General features: G+C 40.6%; 2 protein-coding genes across 2 annotated transcripts; one reads left to right on the top strand and one right to left on the bottom strand.

Moving 5' to 3' along the window:
- Positions 1 to 185: 185 nt before the first annotated feature.
- On the bottom strand, positions 186 to 6036 carry LOC123504061 (aggrecan core protein-like). Its single transcript, XM_045254328.1, has 7 exons — positions 5928 to 6036; positions 5277 to 5408; positions 5061 to 5181; positions 3836 to 4516; positions 3590 to 3686; positions 2222 to 2332; positions 186 to 1073 (listed from the first exon to the last, which is right to left on the bottom strand). The coding sequence occupies exons 1-7, from the start codon at positions 5976 to 5978 to the stop codon at positions 1034 to 1036; spliced, it is 1233 nt and encodes a 410-aa protein (XP_045110263.1). The 5' UTR covers positions 5979 to 6036; the 3' UTR covers positions 186 to 1033.
- A 1159-nt stretch (positions 6037 to 7195) lies between these two features.
- Positions 7196 to 13045, top strand: LOC123504060 (polysialoglycoprotein-like). The gene is made up of 7 exons (XM_045254327.1): positions 7196 to 7282; positions 7369 to 7500; positions 7662 to 7782; positions 8713 to 10647; positions 11432 to 11525; positions 12180 to 12278; positions 12802 to 13045. The coding sequence occupies exons 1-7, from the start codon at positions 7241 to 7243 to the stop codon at positions 12839 to 12841; spliced, it is 2463 nt and encodes an 820-aa protein (XP_045110262.1). The 5' UTR covers positions 7196 to 7240; the 3' UTR covers positions 12842 to 13045.
- Positions 13046 to 27168: the final 14123 nt, after the last annotated feature.

The raw sequence follows: 27168 nt of genomic DNA, 5'->3' as shown, positions 1-27168 counted from the left end.
AACTAACCAAAGGAGTTAATGGGTCTCAGTATATAGTATATCACCAAGATAAGTTTCACAGTGGGTCATGTTTCTTTTTATCCCTTAATACATTTGACAGAAGCCGGTCATCTTCATTAACTTAGACCTATGTATCATTACCAGAAAGAATAATACGTCAGGTAAAATAAGTATGTGATCCAATATTCATTCAACATCTTTATACTGTCTTCAGCCTTCACCATTTTTTTTCGTAAGCATTTGTCATTCACCTGATTGTGTTTGTTACATTTCTTCTTTGACTTTAGATTTCAAATATTACAATACCATCATATTTCACATCCATCACAAAAAGTCTCGTGAGAAGATAGTTGTTTTATTGCAAATTCCCATCAGAACAGACATTGGGAAATATGAATTTTGTATGAATTCCAACAGAGATTCAATATAGGTATTGCGGAGGTGCGCCATGAAAACGTTCTAAGAAAAAGTTTCCTTACAGCACTGCAGTCAATATGATGTATTGTGGCCAGGCAGAAGTAAAAGCAAGCCAGATACTCCTATCTTTTTATAACTAGAATTGAGGAGCGTCAGTTGCGTCTTGGTGTTAGTCTTCCTCTAGCCTGCTCCTGCTACATGACATTTTTATTATGTAAGACGTTAAGAGCAACAAAAACTAAGGAAAAAAAATCGTACTGAGCTGCCAGTACGGACAGGAAAGGACCAAGTAGTTTATGGAAAAATTGGCGTTTCTGTATCTTAAACCTCTCAGTCCATTCTTATAGTGTGCTTTTGTGGAATTTAAAACCTCTGGATGTTGTTTGTTGCAGATTCCATTTCTCCGATCTATTCATGATAATCACTCTTCTATAAATTGGGATGTTCATTTCTTGGTGGAAGGAACTTAATAATCTTCGAACTTTGCTTCTTGGTGTTTTCCATTACTACAGTTTTTGTTGTTGTTTTTGTTGTTATTAGGATGTGAAGTTGTTTGAAGTACGTATTTTCTCAATGTTGGCCAATTTTCAGGACTTTGAGTGGTGATTCAGATGGTTTATCGTCGGTACTGAGTTGGACTCACTTCACAAGCAAATCTGGCAGACGTAGTGCATGAAAAGTGAGTTAATTTAGTTGTCTGTACGCACATAAACACAAAACACACACACACACACACACACACACACACACACACACACATTCTCTCTCTCTCTCTCTCTCTCTCTCTCTCTCTCTCTCTCTCTCTCTCTCTCTCTCTCTCTCTCTAAATTCATAAATACAACACTGAGCGAACATTACACCAAAATTAGCAGCGGGAACAATAAAAACCTTCCTAACACACACATGCAATATGTGCACACTTGGATTTGTGTACTTGTGTTACATTTCACCAACACTTTCAATCCACATCTTCCAATTCAAAACTTGCAAAATTCACGTGTAAAGGAACTGAGATTATTGAGAGAGAGAGAGAGAGAGAGAGAGAGAGAGAGAGAGAGAGAGAGAGAGAGAGAGAGAGAGAGAGAGAGAGAGAGAGAGAGAGAGAGAGAGAGAGAGAGAGAGAGAGAGAGAGAGAGAGAGAGAGCAGAGGAGTTCGTCGTGGCTCTATTAAGAGAAGGAAAGGACCAAGACCACTGAGGTTAATGGGGAACAAACAGGTTTACGTCAACAGACAGGCGCGCCACAAGAAGTCTACAAGGAAAACAAAAACTGATATTTAAGAGCTGACAATACGTTCAGGAAAATATTGAAAGTGGTTTAGTACAATGTCTCCTGAGTGAAGCAGATTGTCTGAAAGTTGAGTCACATTTAAAGTAGTTATGTTATGTAGTAAAGACTTGCTACCTTCCTCGTTTCTTTTTACTTAAAACAAACACGTGCCAAAAAAAAAAAAAAAATGGAAAACGCTGACTATTTTTTGGCCATGACGCAAAATAAACATGCCGTACCTAAGTCTCATAACTAAACTAAACAAACACGTACCAAAAAAAAAAAAAAGAATGGAAAACGTTAACTATTTTGGCCATGATGCAAAATAAACATACCGTACTTGCGTCTCACAATTAAACTAATATGACTGAAAATTAAGTAGGATCATGTGGTAAAGACTTCTTAACTCAAACTTTCCTCTTACTTTTACAAACACATGCAAAAAAAAAATCAATACTCTTACTTAGGATGCAAAATAACAAGCTTTCCAACTGCAAGAAAGGGTAAGTACAATATAAGTTCCTGAGCTCCATACCTTCTCCAGGACTCACAACCCTCGTCGTTCCACATGAAGCCTTTCCCCTCGCGCATCTCGACGCAATCCTCGCTGTAAAGTATACCGTTGTTTGGCTCTCCGAAGGCAAACCTGGGTATTACAAACAATAATTCGCATACAGCACATTTCCATAATTTAATAGAATCGTATTTTTCCTTCGCACCGATATGTATTTACAGGATTTTTAGATCTTGAAGTGGCAGTAATTCGCTTCGACTTGAAATGCTGCAAGAATGAGGTTTCAAGACAGTTATCGTCTCCAATTTTGGATAATCCTTTTGACTACACACAGAGAAATGTCATCTTCAGTATTTTTTCTTCCATTGCACTGCTACCGATACATATTCCCCTTAATCACAAATCATTCTTAGGAATCTCTTTTCATTCCTTTTACTAGCCAGACAATGTAAAAATCTATTATCTAAATCCTTGTCCTCCTCATGTTTCCTGAGGACACTTTACGTAGCTATTTCTCAGTGTGGTGAAATGATGTATATCCCAAAGAAAGGCTTAAAAAGTGAGGCGCAAAAGATTACTCTTAAATTATGGAGGCATTCTCCTCAGGTACTCGCAAACACATCGAGTCTACGCAGTTCCCTATTCTTCCCCGTTGCGCTTAATCCTTTACGTCATGGAGTATTCGCGGTGAGGCCCAAGCAGGGGAAGAGCAGGGCACGAAAGCAATCTGTTCTGGATAATTAGTGAGCAAAACAAATAATCTAAGTGGGTAATATTGGTGAACATGCTCGTATGAGTCCCAGTGAACGCTTTGTCAATACTAAAGGCGGAAATCTATTGTTAGAGAGCGGGGAAGCAATTAATATAAAACAGAAACGCTGAAAAGAGAAATATTGAAAAAAACACTGCTCATGAATATCATTAGCTAATGCGCATGAACTTCATAATACTTCTGAAGCAGAGTTCTGTACAATTGTTATATCTGAGTGGTATTTTTTTATTATCACTGAATCTCGTCTGCATTCTGATGTCGATTCATTATTACATTGCCGTCTCTTTAAACGAGACTTAGAAAAGGCCAAACATACAGGTAAAATCCTTTCGTATATTTTTTACAAGAAAATAGCTCTACAAAAATATCTAGCGACAACACAAACAATAAACAAAATATTAGAAGAATTCAGTATTCCATTTCAATGAGATATTTCAGTTCTTTAAATCTATAAGGAAGAATTTGATATTACATGAGCACGTACACAACAGTGAACGCATAGTTCAATATTACCAAATGAAATATTGTAAAATTAAGGTAAAGGAAATCATAGCTTTAGATATAATCCTCAAAATATGATTTTTAATATAGAAAAAAGAAGAAAATACTTTACTCACATTTCGTAATCGATAGCAGTGCCGTCGGAATCCCAGATAAAGAAACCTTCATTTTCTCTGTCGTTGAGGCCAATCCAAGTGTCTGTGCTCAGAAGGCCTACATGAAGGAGCAAATATTGAAGATAGTGGCCAAGGCGGACAAGAATACAATCAAATATACCCCATACATTCACCACTATCATTATTGCACACCATATCATCAACCATGGAGAAAAACAACTGTCAATTTCAGCTGGCGTTACTTACTTATTACGTAATAGAACTCGTCATCATTGGTAATGGTGACGTATTTGCTGTTCTTAAGCGCACAATAAATCCTCCCGTCCTCCCACGTACCCTCCTCAACAGACACGTGGTAGCAGGAATTATTGAAGCTCTCAAAGTCACTGGGGCACTTGTACCGAGGCGTGGTGGTGGTAGTGGTAGGAAGGCTTGTTGGGGACGGAGTTGTCACACTGGAAGATGGATTGGTAATGTGTTGGCTTTGTTCATCGCCAGAAACAGACTCAGTAGTGTCCATGTTATCGGCGCAGTCTGCAATGATAGTAGTGTCGGCAGATAAGCCTCCAGTGACAGTGGTTGGTGACACCGTGGAGCCCTCAGTGGCAGTGGTTGGTGACACAGTAGAGCCCTCAGTGGCAGTGGTTGTTGACACAGTAGAGCCCTCAGTGGCAGAGGTTGGTGACACAGTAGAGCCTTCAGTGGCAGTGGTTGTTGACACAGTAGAGCCCTCAGTGGCAGTGGTTGGTGACACAGTAGAGCTTTCACTGCCAGTGGTTGTTGACACACTAGAGCCTCCTGTGACAGTGGTTGTTGACAAAGTAGAGCCCTCAGTGGCAGCGGTAGATGACACAGTAGAGCCCTCAGTGAAAGGAGGCACTGAATCACAAGCCTCAGCCTGGAGAGATGACTGTAGAGCGAGAGAGTCTAACAGAAAAAGAAAGAAACAAAAAGAAGGTCAGGTACGATTCTGATCCTTCCTGAAAGTGTCCTGTCTTATACCAGATTTCGGTAAATGAGACAATTAGATATAAAGATATAATGTGATAGGTTACTTGACAATTTCCTAATGTTGCAGAGTCATTAAGTTTGATGCAACTATTTTGTCAGCGAGAGCCAAGCAGCCAATCTATTCAAATTGTCAACAGATGAGGCTTGACATCGAGATTTCTATTGTGCCGTATACCAGGACTTGGACCTAAGAAAATCATCGTTACTGGTGGTGGCATTGCACTTCTCCTGATAGTATTTTACATTCCTGGACATCCTGCACCCTCATGACATCCGTATTTCTATGATCGCGGGATTACTGCAGCAGTAGTAGCAACGGTCGTGAACATCTGCCCCAAAAATACTGTACGTCTCTTTTCACAATGGCCATTTAATAACAAATAATGTTCCGTTTATATCAACGATGATTTTTTTCTTGGAAAATTTCTAATGGCGAATACTTTTTTAGAGACAAACTGACCTGAAATGACATCGACAAGCAAGCAAGTCACCGTGCCGTTCTCGCCGTACTCCTGCCGTACCATCAACCCATACTCGTCCAGACGAGCCTCTCGCTTGAAGACCGGTCCGACGGCAATCGTCTGCGGTGGTACAATCAGGCGGACAGATTTGTCAAGCAGGTCGACAGTGTCACTAAATTCGGTGTCATTGGATTCTTTGTTCTGGCGAAACTTACGTTCATATCAGGACACGGCAAAGAACAATGGACAGTCGGTATTATGTCCGTGAAGTCAAGCTTGAGAACGTCTCCACACTCCAGCGTTGTCTCCTGCCTCTTGATTCCGTCCACCACGCTGCCGAACACTACCTGAGAGCCGTACCACACATTCGCTGAGCATTAGTATTGACAAACCGGAAAATTAATCCTTATATACCCAAATCAAGCGTAGGATTATTTTTCTTTTTTCCTATTTATATTTAGTGAACGTCTACATATATAAAATTATAAAGTGCATTTACTAATCAAGTGCTCTTTCATGGCTCACACCTGTCAAAATCTTAATTCTTGCATTCTACTTTCAGATGAAATCTGGAGACTTTTATAAAAGATGCATCTAAATATAACACACATTCACTTAGACACACACACATACACACACACAACACACACACACACACACACACACACACACACACACACACACACACACACACACACACACACACACACACACACACACACACACACAGGCAAAGAGGCAGAAGGGCAAAAATTTTACTTCAGGCATACTCTTATATCTTACACAAACGAAAGAAATCCACACCATTCATTACTGTCAAGAATCTAAAGAATTTACAAGGTTATGTTGGTATATGACAAAGTTACCTCGCAAAGCGCCGCCAGGACGGCCAGCAGAGCAAAGTGCCGCCTCTCCATCTTGACTGGACACGGAGTCTACACACTCCTCAGCCTTTATATATCTGCAGTAGTGTCCTCCTGTGTCCTCCAAGAGCCGTTTAGTGCGGTGCATGTAAGTAGATAACTACATCCTTGAAAAGCGTCAATTATCCCTCAACAGCCCATGTCAATATCGATCTTTCTACATAGTCTATTACTGGTGCTTTTTTTTTCTTTTCTTTACATTCACTTAACTAAAGCGTGCAAATACAACTTCAAACACACACACACACACACACACACACACACACACACACACACACACACACACACACACAAAAGCGTGTGTGCGTGAGCTCACACACGCGTAATTTCTTCCATTGATGTCAGAAAAAAGCAAAATGTTGTGTGAGTGAATACAGTGATTGCAGAATATTAATCTCTTTCTTAAATATTTGGATTTCTTTACTCTGACAGTGCGTGAAAGCCAGTGTAATGTGCAGCAATAATTGACATACACCTGCACGCGTCATGCAATTTACGAGATGTCGTAGCTCATTTTTTTAGAACTCTTCTGTAAACAGCTTTGCATCATGGTTCTAAATGCTGCATGAAATTTAGTTAGTTTTTTTTCACCTTTACATTAATTATTTATCATAAAAAGAAACTATAATATAAATTCTAGAGGACACCATGTTAATGTGTTCTACATTTTTGTTTTATCAAGACATACAAATCTAATGGTAACTAATAGCATGTATTCATAAAGACACCTCCCTTCCTCACTATACACAATCTATGTAATCAAATGTGAAAGAGAGAAAAAAAGGTACATCACATTCTTACAGTGCTAGTTAAACCTGGTCTGACTTGGCGGTGACCTTCAGACTAAGAAAAATCACTTGCATTACGAGAATGGCAAAGCGACTCTTCTATCATGAAAGGGTTCGTTAACACCGCTTAGTTTGAGTCACCTGGCCGCGCGCTCAGTGTTGGAACAGGTGAGCTGCTTTCAACACCGACATCTAGCCTCCCAAAGCACTGATGTAGGTGAGGAAGGGTGGCACTCACAAAAGCTTCCAATTATGCTTGGTAATCACATAATATTGGATGTTTTCCCAGTGAATACCGCAAATATCCATAATAGGTGTGAAAAATTGTCTTTAGTTTGTTCTAGAATTACACCATTAATGCAGCTGATCAAATGCTGGAGAAAGGCAAGCAACTGAGAAAAATAAAGGTATCTAGCATGTTGGATTATATAAAAGCCTTGGCAGCAGTACTCTTACTGCATTGGAATCATGGCGAGCCAACAAGCAGCAGTGGTCATCCTTCTAGCCAAAGTGAGTTACTGTAGAGGATACTGATTTAAAGTCCTACATGCGAGGATTATTTCAAAAATTTTATTGCATTAATTAATGTCTCCTAGATAGTATTCGGCGGCGTGGTGAGTGAGATTAAACGACAAGAGACAACGTTGGAGTGCGGGGACACTCTCACCGTAGACTTCACCTACGGATGGCCGACAGTCCATTGTTCTTCCCCGTGTCCTGATGTAAAGGTAAGTTTCGGCAGAATAATGAGTCAAAGGTGGCCAAAATAGTGAGAGGTCTTCGGTTGGATTACTTTTTTTTTCATGTTATAGCCTATAGAGACTGTACGCTCACCACCTTATCCACTACGCCATCGCCTCCCTGACATACAACTATGCTATACCACCAGACGATTACCGCCGGGCCTGTGTTCAGGAGAGAGGCTCTTCTGGACGAGTATCGCTTGATGGTGAGGCAGGAATACGGAGAGAACGGGACTGTAAATTGCTCTCTCGTCGAAGTCATCTCAGGTCAGTTGGGTCTCAAGATAACCTAATTAATATGATAAGAACAAAAGTGTAGCCTAACTTCCCCAAAAATTTTTTTTTTTATTTTTTTTTTTTTTTTACATTACAAGAGCACTGGCCAAGGGCAAACACAGTGTTGGAAAAAAAAAAAATCCCTCTGGTTGCCAGGCCCTGTTAAAAGAAAAGTAGAAAGAGAAAAAACAGAAAAATCTAAAAGGAGGGTCCAGTTAACATAAGAGGTGTCTTGACACTCCTCTTTTGAAAGAGTTTAAGTCATAGGCAGGTGGAAATACAGACACAGGTAGAGAGTTCCAGAGTTTACCAGTGTAGGGAATGAAGGAGTGAAGATACTGGTTAACTCTTGCATTAGGAAGATGGACAGAATAGGGATGAGAAGAAGTAGAGAGTCTTGTGCAGCGAGGCCGCAGGAGGGGGGAAGGCATGCAGTTAGCAAGTTCAGAAGAGCAGACAGCATGAAAACAGCGGTAGAAGACAGATAAAGATGCAACATTGCGGCGGTGACTTAAAGAATCAAGACAGTCAGTTAGAGGAGAAGAGTTGATAAGACGAAAAGCTTTAGATTCCACCTTGTTTAGTTCAAGTCAATCTGTGTAATTAAAGATTATTTGGGATCAGGTATCACTACTACTACTACTACTACTACTACTACCATCATTACTAATACTACTGCAACTAGACAGTATGCCATTGATTATTACATGATGCCAAAGGAACGGTTATCATCTACTAGGAAGATTTAGTAGACAATACCAAAATGCAAAACGCTCTCAGTCATCCTCATGTTACACGGCATTGCGAGTCAGTGAAGGTCAAAGTTCAATGAGATTTATTCAACCTTATTCCACGATCTCTCATTCAAAACGAGCCACCTGCACCACAGATTTAATGACACACCTCTTTAACATTACCCAGACTCAGATCAACTGCAGTCCTCCATCCAGGCTGAGGTTTGTTCTTCAGTGATCCCTTCCACCACCACCATCACCACCACCACTACCACCATCGGTCCAGGAGCTTCAACTATAACTGGCTCAACCAGCACCGGTCCAGGTTCAACGGTGAATGGCTCAACTACCACCGGTCCAGGAGGTTCAACTGTGACTGGCTCAACCACCACCGGTCCAGGTTCAACGGTGTATGGCTCAACCACCACCGGCCCAGAAGGTTCAACGATGACTGATTCAACCACCACCGGTCCAGGAGGTTCAACTTTGACTGGCTCAACCACCACCGGTCCAGGAGGTTCAACTGTTATTGGCTCAACCACCAACGGTCCAGGAGGTTCAACTGTGACTGCCTCAACCACCATCGGTCCAGGAGGTTCAACTGTGACAGGCTCAACCACCACTGGCCCAGAAGGTTCAACGATGACTGATTCAACCACCACCGATACAGGAGGTTCAACTGTGACTGGCTCAACCACCACCGGTACAGAAGGTTCAACTGTGACTGGCTCAACGACCACCGGTCCAGGAGGTTCAACTGTGACAGGCTCAACCACCACCGGTACAGAAGGTTCAACTGTGACTGGCTCAACGACCACCGGTCCAGGAGGTTCAACTGTGACAGGCTCAACCACCACCGGTACAGGAGGTTCAACTGTGACAAGCTCAACCACCACCGGTCCAGGAGGTTCAACTGTGACTGACTCAACCACCACCGGTCCAGGAGGTTCAACAATGACAGGCTCAACCACCACTGGTCCAGGAGGTTCAACTGTGACTGATTTAACCACCACCGGTCCAGAAGGTTCAATTGTGACTGGCTCAACGACTACCGGTCCAGGAGGTTCAACTGTGACAGGCTCAACCACCACCAGTACAGGAGGTTCAACTGTGACTGGCTCAATCACCACCGGTCCAGGAGGTTCAACTGTGACTGACTCAACCACCACCGGTCCAGGAGGTTCAACAATGACAGGCTCAACCACCACTGGTCCAGGAGGTTCAACTGTGACTGATTTAACCACCACCGGTCCAGGAGGTTCAACTGTGACAGGCTCAACCACCATCGGTCCAGAAGGTTCAACTGTGACTGGCTCAACCACCACTGGTACAGGAGGTTCAACTGTGACTGGCTCAACCACCACCGGTACAGGAGGTTCAATTGTGACTGGCTCAACCATCACCGGTCCAGAAGGTTCAACTGTGACTGGTTCAACCACCACTGGTCCAGGAGGTTCAACTGTGACTGGCTCAACCACAACCGGTCCAGGAGGTTCAACTGTAACTGGCTCAACCACTACCGGTCCAGGAGGTTCAACTGTGACAGGTTCAACCACCACCGGTACAGAAGGTTCAACTGTGACTGGCTCAACGACCACCGGTCCAGGAGATTCAACTGTGACTGGCTCAACCACAACCGGTCCAGGAGGTTCAACTGTGACTGGCTCAACCACTACCGGTCCAGGAGGTTCAACTGTGACAGGTTCAACCACCACCGGTACAGGAGGTTCAACTGTGACTGGCTCAACCACCACCGGTACAGGAGGTTCAACTGTGACAGGCTCAACCACCACCGGTCCAGGAGGTTCAACTGTGATTAGCTCAATCACCACCGGTCCAACTGGAGTTCCTACAGAGGAGAGCGCTTCCTACAGCAGCATCACCGTTGAACCCACATCAACACTTACAGTAGAATCAACGACTCTAATTGAATGTGCAACCAGTGCGGCCCGTACAACTGCTGAGCATTTATGTGAACCTGGATGGGAGCTTTATGAGTCATCCTGTTTCAAATTCAACAATGGTGAAAAGTTTGCCTGGGGGGAAGGCCTCACCTACTGCAACACGTTCGATGCAGACTACGCCAAGATCACCTCTCGAGCACAGGCCAGCTTCCTTAGAGGTAATATGCACCATGGATTTTTCTTTTCTTTCTCTCAATGTTAGCAAACTGAGTGTAGATGTCGCTCGTGAATAGTCAGAAGGGCATCCGTGATACAGTTTTGTCTATACGTGTAGAATATACAGGCATGCTATTTGATTTTGAAGTTGTTAATCTTAATCGCGGATAAACTCGATCAAGTGTTTTAACGTTGTCGTCAGCTTTCTTCCTAAAGGTGATATCATGTGATGTTTTGTAACTATGAACTTTTGTGCACTTTTTAGAACTCGTCTTAGATTCACCTTTTTATTATCAATGGTTGTTTTCATCATCAGATTCTTAAAAAAAAAAATAGTCTTCTTATCAAATAGGAGAATCACGTAATTAATACCATTCTTTCAAATGTTTGCTAGCAGCGATATCAGACAACTCTTATTACGCCGCTATGGTAATTGAAATCAATTTAAAAGATCATCAATACTGCCATAATGATGTCACTGCCGCAGGTTTACACTAATTTGTCTAAGGATTTATTTTGTTTTGTCAATAATAATAATTACAACAATAATAAAGATGATGATGATAATAATAATAATAATAATAATAATAATAATAATAATAATAATAATAATAATAATAATAATAATAATAATAATAATAATAATAATAATAATAATAATAATAATAATAACAACAACAACAACAACAACAACAACAACAACAACAACAACAACAACAACAACAACAACAACAACAACAACAACAACAACAACGATAATGCTAATGATATAACTATACTTTCCAGCTCTCGCGACTGACGATACGTGGATTGGTCTGAATGACAACAACTTCGAGGGAATCTTTGTATGGACGGATAGATCGCAACCCACATTTACTGAGTACGTTGCAGCTCGATAGTATTTTCCATAATGAGAAATAATTCTCACAAGTTTCGACACACTCCTCAAATAGCTTAACGCGGCGGTGAGAAAGAGGTTTAAGGCAGTCCTCTGACTGACTCGTCAGCTTCTTTCTCATCGCTCTTTTGATATCTTCTACCGCTCCTTGCTGCACAAGGCTTTGCTTCTTCTTTTCACCCCTATTCTGTCCAACTCTCTAATGCAAGAGTTAACTAGTACTCTCAATCATTCATAATTTTCTCTGGTAAACTCAAGAACTCCCTGCCTGTGTTTGCATTTCCAGATTCGTATGACTTGACTTCATTTATGAGGGAGGTTTCAAGACATTTATCCCTGTCTTTTGGCTAATTCTTTCGGCTTTGTAATGGGACTGGCGACTGAGTGGGACTTCTTTTTTTTTATGCCCTTGGTCAGTCTTCCCATCTTACATAAAAAAGAATGAAAGAAAGAAACATCCATTAAGTAACAATTACGTGAGAGAAATGGTTTGCAAGAGAAAACTCACTGCTGACAAAAAAAAAAAGCAAGAACTCTTCGGCATCTGAATTTGCAAGATACTGTTATAATACTAGAACTGGAACAAACTTAATTGGCTAAGGTGTTGGATGGAAATTAAGTGTTTATGTTCGCCAGGTGGAGTCAGGGAGAACCAAACAGCGACGGTGACTGCACGGAGATGAATATGTCAAATGACTTTTCGTGGAATGACGCCAGTTGCACGCTCATGAAAAGGTGGGTCTTGTGGTGAGAGTGAAGAGGATTATGGAATTATTGGTGATGGCGTCATTATTTTTGTTTTACAGGTATGGCGTGATTTTATGCGTGTAAAAAAAAAAAGAAAACCTGTACCTAAAACAAGTATTATGGAAATAATTAAATGGGTGTGGGTGTGGTAGTTGTCGTAAAACAGGGGTAGCATGGAGACACCTGAGTCCATTATGAAAGTGTATTTACGGTAGCACAATACACAACAAGTGTAAACCGAGCGAAACGAGAGGCAGGAGGCGTAGCGTGTCGCCTGAGGCGGCGGCGAGCGAGGACTTAGGGGAAAGACGTGACGTCAGACAGAAAGGGAGTATGGGAAAAACAAAGGACATGCTAACATATGGGTGTCATGATAGCAAAGGTATTTATTAGCTATAAAGAAAGGGAAGAATTAAGACTGTGGTTACAGTTTAGTGAATTTTGAAGGACAATGGGTATAACTATGTATTTCTACTCTTGATACTAAAATTTTCACCTGTTTGTTGTGCAGTGTGCTGTGCGAAAAACCGGCAATGGAGATGACTGTGTAGCACCAACCTGAGACCCTACACGTCCACGCCCGTCACCAGCCTTAGCCATTGGCGTTTGACATCACAGAAGAAAGCTAACGTATATAACACAGTCTTCCCAACACCATTTAGTGTAAAACATCAGCAAGACTGTCAAACGAAGATTTCATTTATATATCATTATTTCAATGCATTTTAATTCCCTGAATAAAATCATCAATCTGAGTCGTGTATTTTCTATTACAAACATCATGTATTATAAACAGTGTTTAGCAAAATAAAATATGATTGAATTCATTCAAAATACGATAAAATGTGATAAGATATGATAAAATGCGATGAAATACAATCATGTTGTAAAATACTGCAAATCAAAAAATAACAAAACAAAAAACAAAGACTCTCGTCATTCCATCCGTCACAAGAACGCTGGTGGTGTGATCAGAGCTGTAGCGTTACGAGAGACGAGCCTAAAAGGTCACCACCAGACGCTTCTCTTCACTGAGCCAGGCGTGCTAACCATTACACCGCCAGCCCGTCGTCATTTGTCGTACCCAGGAGCAAATCACCCCCGCCATCATGCACCTTACGCTAAGCTCCACTACAGTCTTGGCAGCCAGAAAAGAGAGAAGAAAGAAGTTGCACTTCAAAATTTCATTCCAGGGTAAACGTGGGAAAACTTTGCTTTACCCAGATGTAGCACCACCTTGACCTGCCTGACCTGCCTGCACAGATACAAGGGTGTCTCAGGGCGTGTGGCAGACAGCTCATGCAACACCTTCCAGCCATTAATGAAATGACAAGTGAAGCATAGCGTATCTCGAGTAAATGTTATCTCTTTCACTTGTATCTCTCAGTTTCTTCATAGATAAATTACCATATGTGTTTTATTTGTTTAGCACTTAATATAACATATTAAACATGTTACTTGTTCTCTTAAGCAAGTTTTCTTGGAGTATTTTCCGGCATGAGCAAGTGACTCCTTTCCTCGCCAAGGCAACCAAGCCTGCAGTATTTCTCCACCGCTGGACGGCTCACTTTCTTCACACAACGCACCATCATTTACTTCCTTTTCTTTCCTCTCCCCAGCTCGTTACCTTCGCTACCCTCTCGACTCTAACGTAACGAACTACGGAGTCTGCCTTTCATTTCCTTTCTAAGAATATACGAGATTATAATGTTTCCTTGCACTGCTTAAATGGCACGACACTTCAGCTTCTCACGTCTTCAAGTAGGAGGGGAGCAAGTGCTGGGTGCGTGTTGAACCGGATAGAGGGAGAAACACACAGACGTTCTCCTGGCGATTGTATGAACCAGGGAATCATCATACTTTACCACTACAAAAATGAAATTGGCAATAGATCGATTTCTAGCAACTGAAGAAAGACTGCATTCCCATAAGCTATAAATCTTGAACCGTGGCAAAAAAAAAATCATGAATGTTCTGACGACTATATTAGTGAGACGCCCTTCTTACTAGCACCTTTATCGCAACAGGAAATGGCAGCAAATTACTTCCTATGTAACTAAACGACTATCTGATTCCAAAAGCATGAGACAGACATTCTCCTGACAAGGGTATGAACGAAGGCCCATTTCTATCGGTATTGGTATGTAGCATAGAGTTAGTAGCGAATCCTAGGCAGGTATAGAACAACAAGAATCCTATAAGTGGTTCTAAGTCTTTCATGTAGTAACTCTCCTACTGCAGGCGACGTCGTTGTTGTAATTCATCTGATTATTGCCTCACTCTCCACTGTTTCTCGTTTTCTTTCCTGGGATTCCTCATGGGGTTTTTTTACCCAATTAGTATAACCACAGCTCTCCTCCTCTTCCTCTCTCCTGTCCATGAGCGTGACAGCTGCTGCACTTTTGTTCGGTGTCAAATTAAAAAGAAAATTAAATACGCGATTGGTTCTTTGCGCGAGTGTTAAGAAGATAAGGAAAATGTCGCCTTCTTCACCCAGGTGATACTAGAGCAACTGTTGTATACAGCAGTAGCATGAAGCAGCAGCAGCAGCAGCAGCAGCAGCAGCAGTAGTAGTAGTAGTAGTAGTAGTAGTAGTAGTAGTAGTAGTAGTAGTAGTAGTAGTAGTAGTAGTAGTAACAACAGCAATAATGATATTAATAATAATAATAACAATATTAACAACAACAACAGCAGCAGCAACAACAACAACAACAACAACAACAACAACAACAACAACAACAACAACAACAACAACAACAACAACAACAACAACAACAACAACAACAACAACAACAACAACAACAACAACAACAACAACAACAACAACAACAACAACAACAACAACAACAACAACAACAACAACAACAACAACAACACCACCACCACCACCAACAACAACAACAACAACAACAACAACAACAACAACAACAACAACACCACCAACAACAACAATAAAATACAAGTGTAGATGAAGACATTTTCTTTACAGGTACACTGAAGTGATAGTTTATTTGACAAAGAGGTAAAGTATGCCAGTCTGCCACAAAATATTCTGCAGTCAGATGGCCGCATTACTGAGATCCTTTGGGAGATTCAGTTTGAGATTCTTACCGGTAATAAGCTTACTCGACCTCATGACTCGCTGCTCGAGCCTTAACAAGACTACGTTGTGAGCACATTACTCTGCATATGCATCCTCGTACATTAATGCGTGCGTATATAATAAACTCTTGGTTCAGCAAGCGGTGATATGGAGAGTCCTCCTAAGTCCAAAACTCCCCAGCATGCGTGATGATTTAGAATGATGCATAATGTGGCAAGATATGTACACGGCAAATCTGCTTTCCTCTGAATTAACAAAGAAATTCATCACATTTTACTTCAATATCCTCGGACGCCGCCAACGCGCGTGCCAAATTGAGTCTGTACACTGGTAAAGTCTTGTCGCAGTGCAATAATACTGCCACAGGCTGTACCTGACATTGTTAATATTGAAGTCCTGCGTAAAAAGCCAAGTCACTAACATCCCTCGGTCGTGCGTGCCGAGGTCACACACTCCTGTGTTACAAAGGATCGTAATGACAGTCTGATAAGTGAAAGTCGCTCTTCACCCTTGTCAATTGTCCTCCCGACGAGCAATAACAACGAAGTGAGACACTTACCGTTCCTTGCAGCGTGTCGCCATATCAGGGTCGCTCCTCACAATGGTCCATAACACCGCCGCCGGAGTCGCCTGCAAAGACCAAGACTCCTTAGGGGCGGCAGCAAGTCGTCAGCCAGACAGAACACCTTGTCACACCACCCATCGCCATTATCTCTTGCTATCAGAACCCAGCCAAACTACACAGCATTTTCTTTCTGGTGTTTCCATTGACACTCAAGACACCAAATACCGAAAATTCTTGCGGCTCGATGATGTCTGATCCCGAAGAGTTTGATCCTTTCAGCCTCTATCTTGAGATGGATCCAAGGAAACGCAACTGTGATCATACTTCCTCTTATTTGATCCTAAGCTCAACTGACGAATGTGACACGAAAAAGATAGTAATGAATAGTCCTGCCGATGCTAATGTAAATCAAAGTGAATTTAGGTTTTTCTTCATTTATCGTTATAACAAGTAACACACACACACACACACACACACACACACACACACACACACACACACACACACACACACACACACACACACACACACACACTGCAAACGCAAAAAAAAAAAGATTAAAACTAATAAAGAAAAAGAATAATAAACAAAGATTTGATATCAATGCAAATAATCCTCAGCAAAGCGCACACCATAAAGGAAGTAAGTTAAAATATTAAGAAAAAAGGTGATAGGTCTTGTGGTCCAGTCTCCGCAGACGCCACGATGCAACAAAAGAAGCGGCGGCCCAACGTGCACGATACGCCCAGAAGTCACCAGCGGCGTGCAAAATAATAGCAAGAGATTTTAATGACACACAGTTTTCTTTTCCCGTGGCACAGTGAAGAGCGAGTGTACTCTGAGCTTCGTAATATTCAATATCTTAATACACTCGAAGTTCGGACAAGTGTTGGAGGGACGTTGTAGAAGAACATTTGAAGAAAAGTTATGGACAGGAGGATATGCAGAGAGACAGATAAACAGACAGATAGACGCAGATTTATCTTTGAAATAAACACACACACACACACACACACACACACACACACACACACACACACAACAGACCAAGGCAGCTGCACTAAGGAGAGAGCATCCGAGTAAATGAACAAATAAGTTACCATGACAACGCGAAAGAGGAAGGATTTGGGAGGTAACAAAAGAGAAAAAAAAGAACCACTGAAAATGACAACAAGCAAAGCGGACCTCAAAAAGCACCTACGTATTCATGACAACCCAGGACGACGTAAACATGAAAGAAAAACTGGGTATAAAACGTACCCTATCTCTATTTACTCCGGGTGTTACTGGGTTCCCTTATGGTGTCTCCTATTCAACATCCTGTATACAAGTCGAGGAGACGGTGAAGGTCAAGAGGAACGAGGGAGACAGAGAGCACTGAGGGGGCGGAGCTACTTACTGACTGGTGCCGGATGTGAGGATGTGGGTTCAAGAGGTGTGGAGGGTGGGGGAGGGTGGAATAAAAGGTGTCACAGTGATCAATGAGGACTGTTAAGAGTGAGGAGAGACAAGGACGGTGGCCAGGTCTGTGTGTCTGAATGGTATTGTAACTGTACACGGAAGTTAATTTTAGAGTTCTCTTTACTAAATTCATATACTAAATATTGTACACGCACATAGCTAGCTAGATACATGCATACATACAAACATACATACCTAGATACATAGATAGATAGTTTGAATGATAGATTAATAAATAGCGATAGGCAGAAAGACAGATCAATGTGTGTGTGTGTGTGTGTGTGTGTGTGTGTGTGTGTGTGTGTGTGTGTGTGAGTGAGAGAGAGAGAGAGAGAGAGAGAGAGAGAGAGAGAGAGAGAGAGAGAGAGAGAGAGAGAGAGAGAGAGAGAGAGAGAGAGAGAGAGAGAGAGAGAGAGAGAGAGAGACAGACAGACAGACAGACAGACAGACAGACAGACAGACAGACAGACAGACAGACAGACAGACGGACAGACAGACAAAGACAGACAAAGACAGACAAAGACAGACAGACAGAGACAGAAAGAAAGGCACAGAGACAGAGAGACAGAGAAAGAGAAAATCGTGAAAGAAAAATGGGTCGCGGAGTAGAGACGTGCTCTTAAAGTGGGCTGGTGTAGAGGATGCGGTGACGTGCGATGACAAGGATGTGGAAGAGAAAAGGAAATCCATGGAAAAATACTAGCCAGGAAAGAAAGCGGTGGCGGGTTCCCATGGGTCTTGCTCGCTGTTGTGTGTGGCGTCATCGCGGTTTTCGCCTTGCCTGGGCCACCCCTCCACCCCGCCAAGGGAATGTAAACTTGTGAGCACCACAGGATCCCAGCGATTCAGACTTTCGTAACTCACACTGACTTTCCTTTCCCCTCGTCCCTGTGTATACAAAGACGCTGAAAATGTGTTTGCAGACGCGACACTCCCCGTCACTCAGGACACCGGGTAAATGTTGCATGCGTCAATCATCTATCTCCACTCCATATCGCTTTTTTTGAGAGATCGTGTGTATAAAGAGACACTTGGATGAGTCTATCTGGCTTATGAATGATGATTGAAATATGAACACCATAGTGTTATCCGCCTTTACATCTATGTTCATCCACTGCTTCACTACAAACCACCACACAAGCGGATGAGAGTGGAAAGTAAGTCAACGTAGACAGTTAGTTACGTTGCCATTCACATTATCACTAACTTCCCAAACTTTAAATCTTATTATGCAATGGTAATTTCTGTCCCTTGAAGACAAAACATAAGGTTAGTCGCCAACTACATTAAATATTTGCTGTTTCTTTTATATCAAGTAGGAAATCACTTACATTTTGTTTTTGTTCCTTATTGTCCAACATTATAATGTTATCCAACTTTTACAGTCAATTGTTCATATCTGTTATCTAACCTGATAGCTTACATGAAGAATATTTAGAATTATTTGTCATAATAAGGCAGACGGTTTCCATTAGTTAGCACCACTAAAGAACTACAACCCACACAAAACTCATGTTTTAGTTTTGTTTTCTTCACAACATTACGTATTCTGAAAGTCGACAGAAGAAAAACAAACTAACCTTCTAGTTGCCATGCCCTGCAAACAACACATTACAAAAAAAAAGTCTGTCATCCAAACAGGCAAACACATTACCTTTCTTCTCAAATAAATCAGGCCACAATGCTTATTTTCTCTTAACATACATTCCACACAATCGCTGCTGAACCTTGACATTTCCTTCTCCACTCGTCACGCCAAACACCACCTTGCTTTGTGTATCCTCTCCACACATATACATCTTGCTTTATTCACTTCTTAAGGATCGTTTTGAAGCAGCGTAAACACGAAATGTTTGGTCGTAGTATTGTGGACTCATACTGAAGACAATTTGAAATCCAGGCTAACCTCATTCACTACTAACCATATTTTTATTTGGTTGAATTCACATGCTAAAAAAATAAGTCTTTTGTTGTACATAAATAAGATTATGGATGATTACTTACAAGTGTAAATTTTGTGTTCATCTCAACCACTATTAATCATATTTCTGTTTGGTTAAATTTATAATACTAAAACAAAATCATCATTTAATAGTACATAGTCATAGATTGTGGTTCCTTACTTAGAATAAAACAAATCACATGTTAATCTTAATTCCATTTGGCTGAATTTACAGAGCTAAAAATATCGATACTTTAATATACAGAAAGTTGTAAGTATGGACAACTAACGAAAACAATTTATTGATTATCTTACTCATCAATCATATTCTCTTTTGACGGAATTAATAACTGAAAAGTCGCTTCCTTCTTCTGGACATCTTTATAATTTCAAATTTCAACTGATTTTCAATTACTGAACTCAGCTTTGATACACTGCGAAAGAGATTACGTGTATTTGAACTCCATTAGTATCGGTGCTCATTGACTTTTCATTAAGCAATATCAATGAAAAACCTTAAGAATTAAACTGTGAGCACTAGACACCTTATCCCTCAAAGTAAACTTGCTCTGAATATTATGTCACCGTCTCTTAATTCTATCTTGTGAGAAATTCTTAGATCCTCACCTCTCAGCAGTAGCAGGCAAATATTTTGTAATATTAGTTCAGATAAAACAGGAAATAAATTCACCAAAGAGACAACATCAGAGCAACTTAAAATACTCTGGATAAACATACAATTTTAGAAGAAAAAATGATAATAAAAATAAATAATAAGTTAATTAATTATTAATAAACACATGAATAAAACGAAATAAAAGAAGAAATAATCAATCCCTTCAAAACCTGAAACTTGGAAAAATGGTCAAAGCAAATATAAACACAAAGACAAAATCATTAACATATCAAGATGTGAAGTAATGCACTAGAATATTCTCATTTATGGTGTGTGTGTGTGTGTGTGTGTGTGTGTGTGTGTGTGTGTGTGTGTGTGTGTGTGTGTGTGTGTGTGTGTGTGTGTGTGTGTGTGTGTGTGTGTGTGTGTGTGTGTGTGTGTGTGTGTGTGTGTGTGTGTGTGTGTGTGTGTGAATGCGCGTGTCAACCAACAGAAAGATAACAGTTGCCACCTTTCACCCATTATTCTTTAAGCTCACTCATTTTTACCTCTTCTGAGTGTCTCCTATCAAACTCATAGATGGTCCACACGTCATCCGTATTCTCAAACTCTTTACTATCTCACCAAGACTAGTTCCTAAGGCCAGAGATTATTGGGTACGTCTTCAAGAGTGTTTCTCCTGTCAATAAGGTAAAAACTTTGACATGGCACTACAACCATGAAAAACAGCCTCATATACCTCTGTAACTTCAAATATAGTCTTACGAAAACAGTGAAGGTGTGACGCAGAAGAGTATCATAATGTGGTCCTAAGAATCACGTCCAGCTTATTCTGTACAATTTCATATATCAATTCCTGTCATTTCTCTCCACCCTGTGTATGCAAACAGTGGAGGTGTGACGCAGAAGAGTATCATAATGTGGTCCCAAGAGTCACGTCCAGTTTATTCTGTATAGTTTCGTACATCAATTCCTGTCATTTCTCTCCACCAGTTTGTGAAGGAAAGGGGTACTAGTAGTTCACGGTCCATCTGTTGCTTTTTCTGGTCTGTTAGAGACGCATTGCACCAAAACATGAGCTCAGTTGTTGGACCTCTCACGTAAGTAAATAGAATGAAGAAATATTAGAGAGAAAAGATAAAGAAGCATAGATTGACCATTTCACTGCGATACGGAAACAACTAATCTTAATAAACATCGATAAGGAAGAAAATAAAAGAAGTTAAAGTAAAAGATTTCGCGATTTTCAGGCGGTGCAATGCTCGAAAATAACTGAAACAAGAAAAAGGATCTCAAAATAATCAGTCATCATCAAGTTACAAGGAAAGTGCTGATGAATGACGAGATGTTCAGATGATTAGTGAGGGAAAATATGTCATTGGGATGCGAGAGTGTACCTGCAACTTTCACTGTTACTGTAGTTAGTCTCTTGTCTCAAATATGTAGCATTTCGTAATATAGCAGCATGAGACATTCAGAAGGACATTTTTATTTGTTTTTTTTACAGCTCTGTCTGACATGATCTCTCTCTCTCTCTCTCTCTCTCTCTCTCTCTCTCTCTCTCTCTCTCTCTCTCTCTCTCTCTCTCTCTCGTCATAGGAAGCTTGATCAATCGGGCAAGGGGAAGGATGGCGCGACTAGGAGATGGGCGAAGGGGCGAGAAACAGGAAGCAGACCTCTTATAAGAATCACCCTGCAACCATAAGCTCCACTGGTGCCTAAGGTGACTTGAACTACCATACACTTCGCCCTCTACGGTCTTAATAAACTTTCGCCTTCACATGTTCATCAGCGTTAAGTTAGGGCACTTTGTGGTTAGTAGTGGTGGTACTGTAGGGGTGGTTGGTGGTGGTGGTGGTGATGGATTAGGTAGTATGTAATGGAAACAGATATTATTTTTTGTCCATCTTACGTGAAAAAAAGAGAATGAGGAAGAAAAGTAGCAAAAATAATAACAATAAGTAGTAGTAGTAGTAGTAGTAGTAGTAGTAGTAGTAGTAGTAGTAGTAGTAGTAGTAGTAGTAGTTGTTGTTGTTGTTGTTGTAGTAGTAGTAGTAGTAATAGTATAGTAGTGGTGGTGGTGGTAGTATTAGTGGTAGTGGTTGTGGTGGTGGTTGTGGCGGTTGTGGAAGTAACAAAATCATTGTAATACTGACAGTAATACCAATAACATTAAATTACACGCATTAGCCTCTCGTTGCCTCCATCACTGCACATTAACAGACATGACGGAAGAGTAAGAACAAGACAGAACACATCACGAGACCGGAGTGGTGCATGTCTGGCGGGCGTCTTGCCGTCCTGCTAATGAGGAGAGTAGAAACAAACGCATCTTTCATATCACTTCCTGGTAAGGGCTGAGACTAACGAGGAAAAGCAGAGCCAGGTAAATGGGAGGCAGGTAGGAGGGACAAGGAGGCCATGAAGAAAAATATAAGTTTAATATGATATCCAACTAGGATCAAAGGAGATGTTGAGAATGCACCAGCACGTGACAGAATCTAGAGAAAGGTCTTTGAGGATTCCATGCAAACCCAGGAGGAAAGCAGCTACACATAATATCTTGAGGAAAGGAACTTCCCTCCTGAGAAAAATAGATTTAAAATTTTGGAAAGCGCTGATCTTGATGGAACAAAAAATTACAAGGTATACAATCACAAATATTGGAAACAAACATATAACGCAACAGGTAAAGAAATAGTTTGCGACGAGTAACATTGCTCTTGTTTAAAGACAAGAACCAAAAAAAAAGGATATGTTTGTTTTTAAAAGAAGAAAAATGTGCTTCAAATATTTGCAATTCATTATCATGATTTACTTGATTTCACATACACACACAAAAGCGTCTGTGTGGCAGTCTTATTAAGTGATAGATTGCATCGTGTGTGTGTGTGTGTGTGTGTGTGTGTGTGTGTGTGTGTGTGTGTGTGTGTGTGTGTGTGTGTGTGTGTGTGTGTGTGTGTGTGTGTGTGTGTGTGTGTGTGTGTGTGTGTGTGTGTGTGTGCGCGTGTGTGTGTGTTTGTCAAATCCTCCCTTTAATACTGGGACACATTTTTACCTTGAGATTTGTGTACGATTAGACCATTTTTTTGACATTAGAAAGGATCTATGGAGGGCAGAAGACTAATGGCCGCAGTTTTCACTATTTCAATTCCCCACATAAGATTCTAAAGCTGTATAAAATCGCCACAGAGTAAGCAGAATGAATCATCATGGTACTCAAGGGTTAATCACAAACCATTTAGAGGCGTTTCTTTTTTCCACCACACAATAAACACTAAACTGGAGACACATTGGAAAATCTATCCTTTTTATTCCCTTTCCTTTATAACAGTGCTTATAAGAAATATGTAAGGTCCTTGCTAGTAATTATTGCATATCACAGTGAAAGAGGGAACAGGGACATCAATTATACAGTTATTTCTAGTACCAATGTAATATCTGAAACCTTTATGTCTAATACAGAATTTTTTTTGTCACACCAACTCCATGGGATACTGGCAAGGGTGACAGAGCAAAAAACATGAACAAGCACGGGTTAACAAGAGCGACAAGACAAAACTTAATTACTCCAGTCAAGGGATCTGTTTCATCTTCCCACCTCCTGGTTACCGGTCAGAGATCAAAGGAAAAGTATTCCCTCTATCCAAACGATCCCCAAAGAAGAATGTCTTTCTAAAACAAACATTTTTATGACTAGCCCTGTCACAATAACAATGAGCATTACAAATCTACTTTTGCTACCATCGTTACTACTAACTACTTCTATTACTACTACTGCTACTATTACTGTTACTACTACTACTGCTACTACTGCTACTACAACAACAACAACTACTACTACTACTACTACTACTACTACTACTACTACTACTACTACTACTACTACTACTACTACTACTACTACTACTACTACTACTACTACTAATAATAATAATAATAATGATAATAAATAATAATAATAATAATAATAATAATAATAATAATAATAATAATAATAATAATACTACTACTACTACTACTACTACTACTACTACTACTACTACTACTACTAGTGTCTCAATGGTCATGTAGTCGGGGCTGAGTCAATAGGGAGCTTTAAAAGAAGATTAGATAAGTTCATGGATGGGGATGATAGATGGAAACACACAGGGACTGCTTCGTACAGGCCTGGTGGCATTCCTCTTTTCTTATGTTCCTATGTACTACTACTACATCTTCTACAACTACCACTACAACTACTAATACTAAGAAAGTCTCTGAAATAAAGGAGGCCAATGAAGGTGTCAATCGCTAAATGTCTTGAAATTAATACTACAAAAAAGCAGAACAGAACGAAGCACTACTAGTCACTAACACAGGCAATTAAGGCAATTAGGAGATAATGAATTCAAAACCTATTAAAATATAAACATAAACTTTGAACTGACTTTCGGTTAATTCTTTCTGATCTTTTAAGGCGGGCTGCGGTTCCAGTGGGCCTTTTTTTCTAATATTTCGTCGCCCTTGTCAGCTCACTCTCCTGCATGAAAGAAAGAACAGATAGAGATGTGTACTAAAAGATTAAAAAGAAAATACACGAGTGGCTTCTTGAAAGGTCGAGGGAAAAGCGTGAAGTCCATTGCGTTACAGATTCAATCCACGGAATGATGGAGAAGCAGAAGGCGAAGCAGTAAAAACATCTCAGATTGAAATAATAGACATGTAAAGCTGCAGAGACGGAGCTTTATAGTAGAGCAGATCCAATAGAAGTGAACGATAAGAAGAAAAATAAAGAAAAAGCGAGTGATCACCTCAGGCATAAATAGAAAACGATATCATCACCCCCGCCACCCCTACCAACACACACACACACACACACACACACACACACACACACACGTTCGGCAGCTTAAAACTAAATCCGTGACTTTAAATCTAAATTGCATACAAGTAGATATTGATACAGGCCAACACAAACACAGCTCAGAGTGTGTGTGTGTGTGCTGCAAACAAGCAAATAAAAGTAGGTAAACACACACACACACACACACACACACACACACACACACACACACACACACACACACAGGACCTACAACTGTCTACCTCACTCGCCTTCTCATGTTTTCAGTTGTTATCAATTTACCGATAAGAGAATTTATACGAGAATGTTTGTGTATATTTGTACTTATTTGTATCTACGCACGCTTGTGTATGTGTGTGTGTGTGTGTGTGTGTGTGTGTGTGTGTGTGTGTGTGTGTGTGTGTGTGTGTGTGTGTGTGTGTGTGTGTGTGTGTGTGTGTGTGTGTGTGTGCTCATCGGTTCTGCTCTAAGAAGTCTCTATGTCTGCCTCTCTTTCAAGCAGTCACAATAAAATATAGACAGAATTACTTTTGTTCCCATGTTCTGGTCTCCTGTGTCCTGTTTGCCCTTCGATCGTGTTAGTGGTGGCAATTTCCCATCATTTTTGTCATAAATAGAGGTGGTTAGTGCCTTTTCTTTTCATTGTCGAGGTGTGTATGTCAGTAAATTGATTATATGTATGTCGATAAGCACTTAATGATGTTGATCTAATCTCGTCTTACATGAAAAAAAAAAGAGAGAAAAGATCAAGGCAAACATCTATTTATTTATTTTCTTTATTATTATTTTTTTCTTTTTCTCTTTTTTAGTTTCACCAAATCAGTGGACCCGAAGCACTTGTGAATATTCATGCTAAATATCGTAACAAACACACATACACACACACACACACACACACACACACACACACACACACACACACACACACGCGGATGGCCATTCTAGAGAAATTCTGACGTTAGTCGCAATTCTTCGTCAAGGACATTATGAGACTGTTCGCTGCTATCCTTCCTTTCATTACACACACACACACACACACACACACACACACACACACACACACACACACACACACACACACTGACTGCTGCTACAAGTCACGTATTTAAGTCACGTGTCCAAACTCCGTCCCTTTCTCGTGGGAAAAGTAAAAAAAACACCACCTAAATACCCAACACGTATTGCCGCAGGGATTCTCGCGATGCTGCAGTCTGCCCCCGTCACGGCGCTACCACACCGCCTCTCACCCGTCAGAGAAAGTATATTACATGGAAAGTGAAGGCGCTGCTACGAGGGTTCTCTGTACACCGTGAGCCTTTACCACACCTTCTCAATGCCAAAAAAAGAATTAATGCATCTGTATCGGTATTGTCATGAAAATCTATCTATTCTATTACGGTTCTATACGACACCAATTCTTTATCCGGTAAATGCCTAAGTATGAAATTAAAAGTCACGTAAACAAAGGGTAGTATCACAAAGGATTTATCTCCCAAACCTTAGTTCTATCACACTGCCTCTCTACTCAGTACAAGGAAATAGTAAAGGGTTGAAATACATACGCTGAGGCAGGTATTGTCCGGATCTGAAGTGCAATGGTAAAGAGTAATCGAATTGCCAGTGCCTCATCAGTAGCAGGATTGAAAGGACTAGATGATGGAAAATATGTAGGCTTGTTTAAGGTTTGCTACTTAAAGACCTGATGATTTTCTGCAGCTTCCCTTATTTTCTTCTGTTTTATAGTCTTGATTATCCAAGAAGATTTTTTTTAAACCTGAAAATTGTGTGTAAGTCGCAATTTTTGTAATGTCCAAAAAGGGAATATACTCCAGTGTAATTTATCGCATTTAATCTAGGAAACCATCGCGAAACATTTGCGTTTTTCTGAGACCGAAAATTTTGTTGATGCATTCTAACATCCGTAGCTTCTTAAAGTGAAAAGAAATTTGGAGGAGGTAAAAATGAAAGCCTTTGACATTAGCAAGCTGATAGTAACAACAGAGCAGAGGAGATTTATGAGTATGAGAAAATCCTCTGAACTTATACTGTAACTCACTCATAATCGCACACTCAGGATGCATCTATTAGACGAGATAACCAAGAGAGACAATATCAGGAATATAATGCAAACGAGACTTGGAGAGAGGAGAGTTAAGACCAATGAGAGAAAACACGTTCTTGAGGAAAGAATGAAAAATAGAACCAAATATCATGAATCAAGGTATCGGAGAGAAGTATTCACTCAGTCTTCATATTTTCTACTTACTTTTTTTTTTGTCAGTCTCTTTGCTGGTAGATTCATATGCCATGGTGTCTATAATCAAGATGCTCTCTCTCTCTCTCTC

The sequence above is a fragment of the Portunus trituberculatus genome, chromosome 15, assembly GCF_017591435.1.
Source record: "Portunus trituberculatus isolate SZX2019 chromosome 15, ASM1759143v1, whole genome shotgun sequence".
Lineage (NCBI taxonomy): Eukaryota > Metazoa > Arthropoda > Malacostraca > Decapoda > Portunidae > Portunus > Portunus trituberculatus.
The sequence above is the reverse complement of the archived record's forward strand: the minus strand, read 5'-3'. Positions and strand labels throughout refer to the sequence as shown.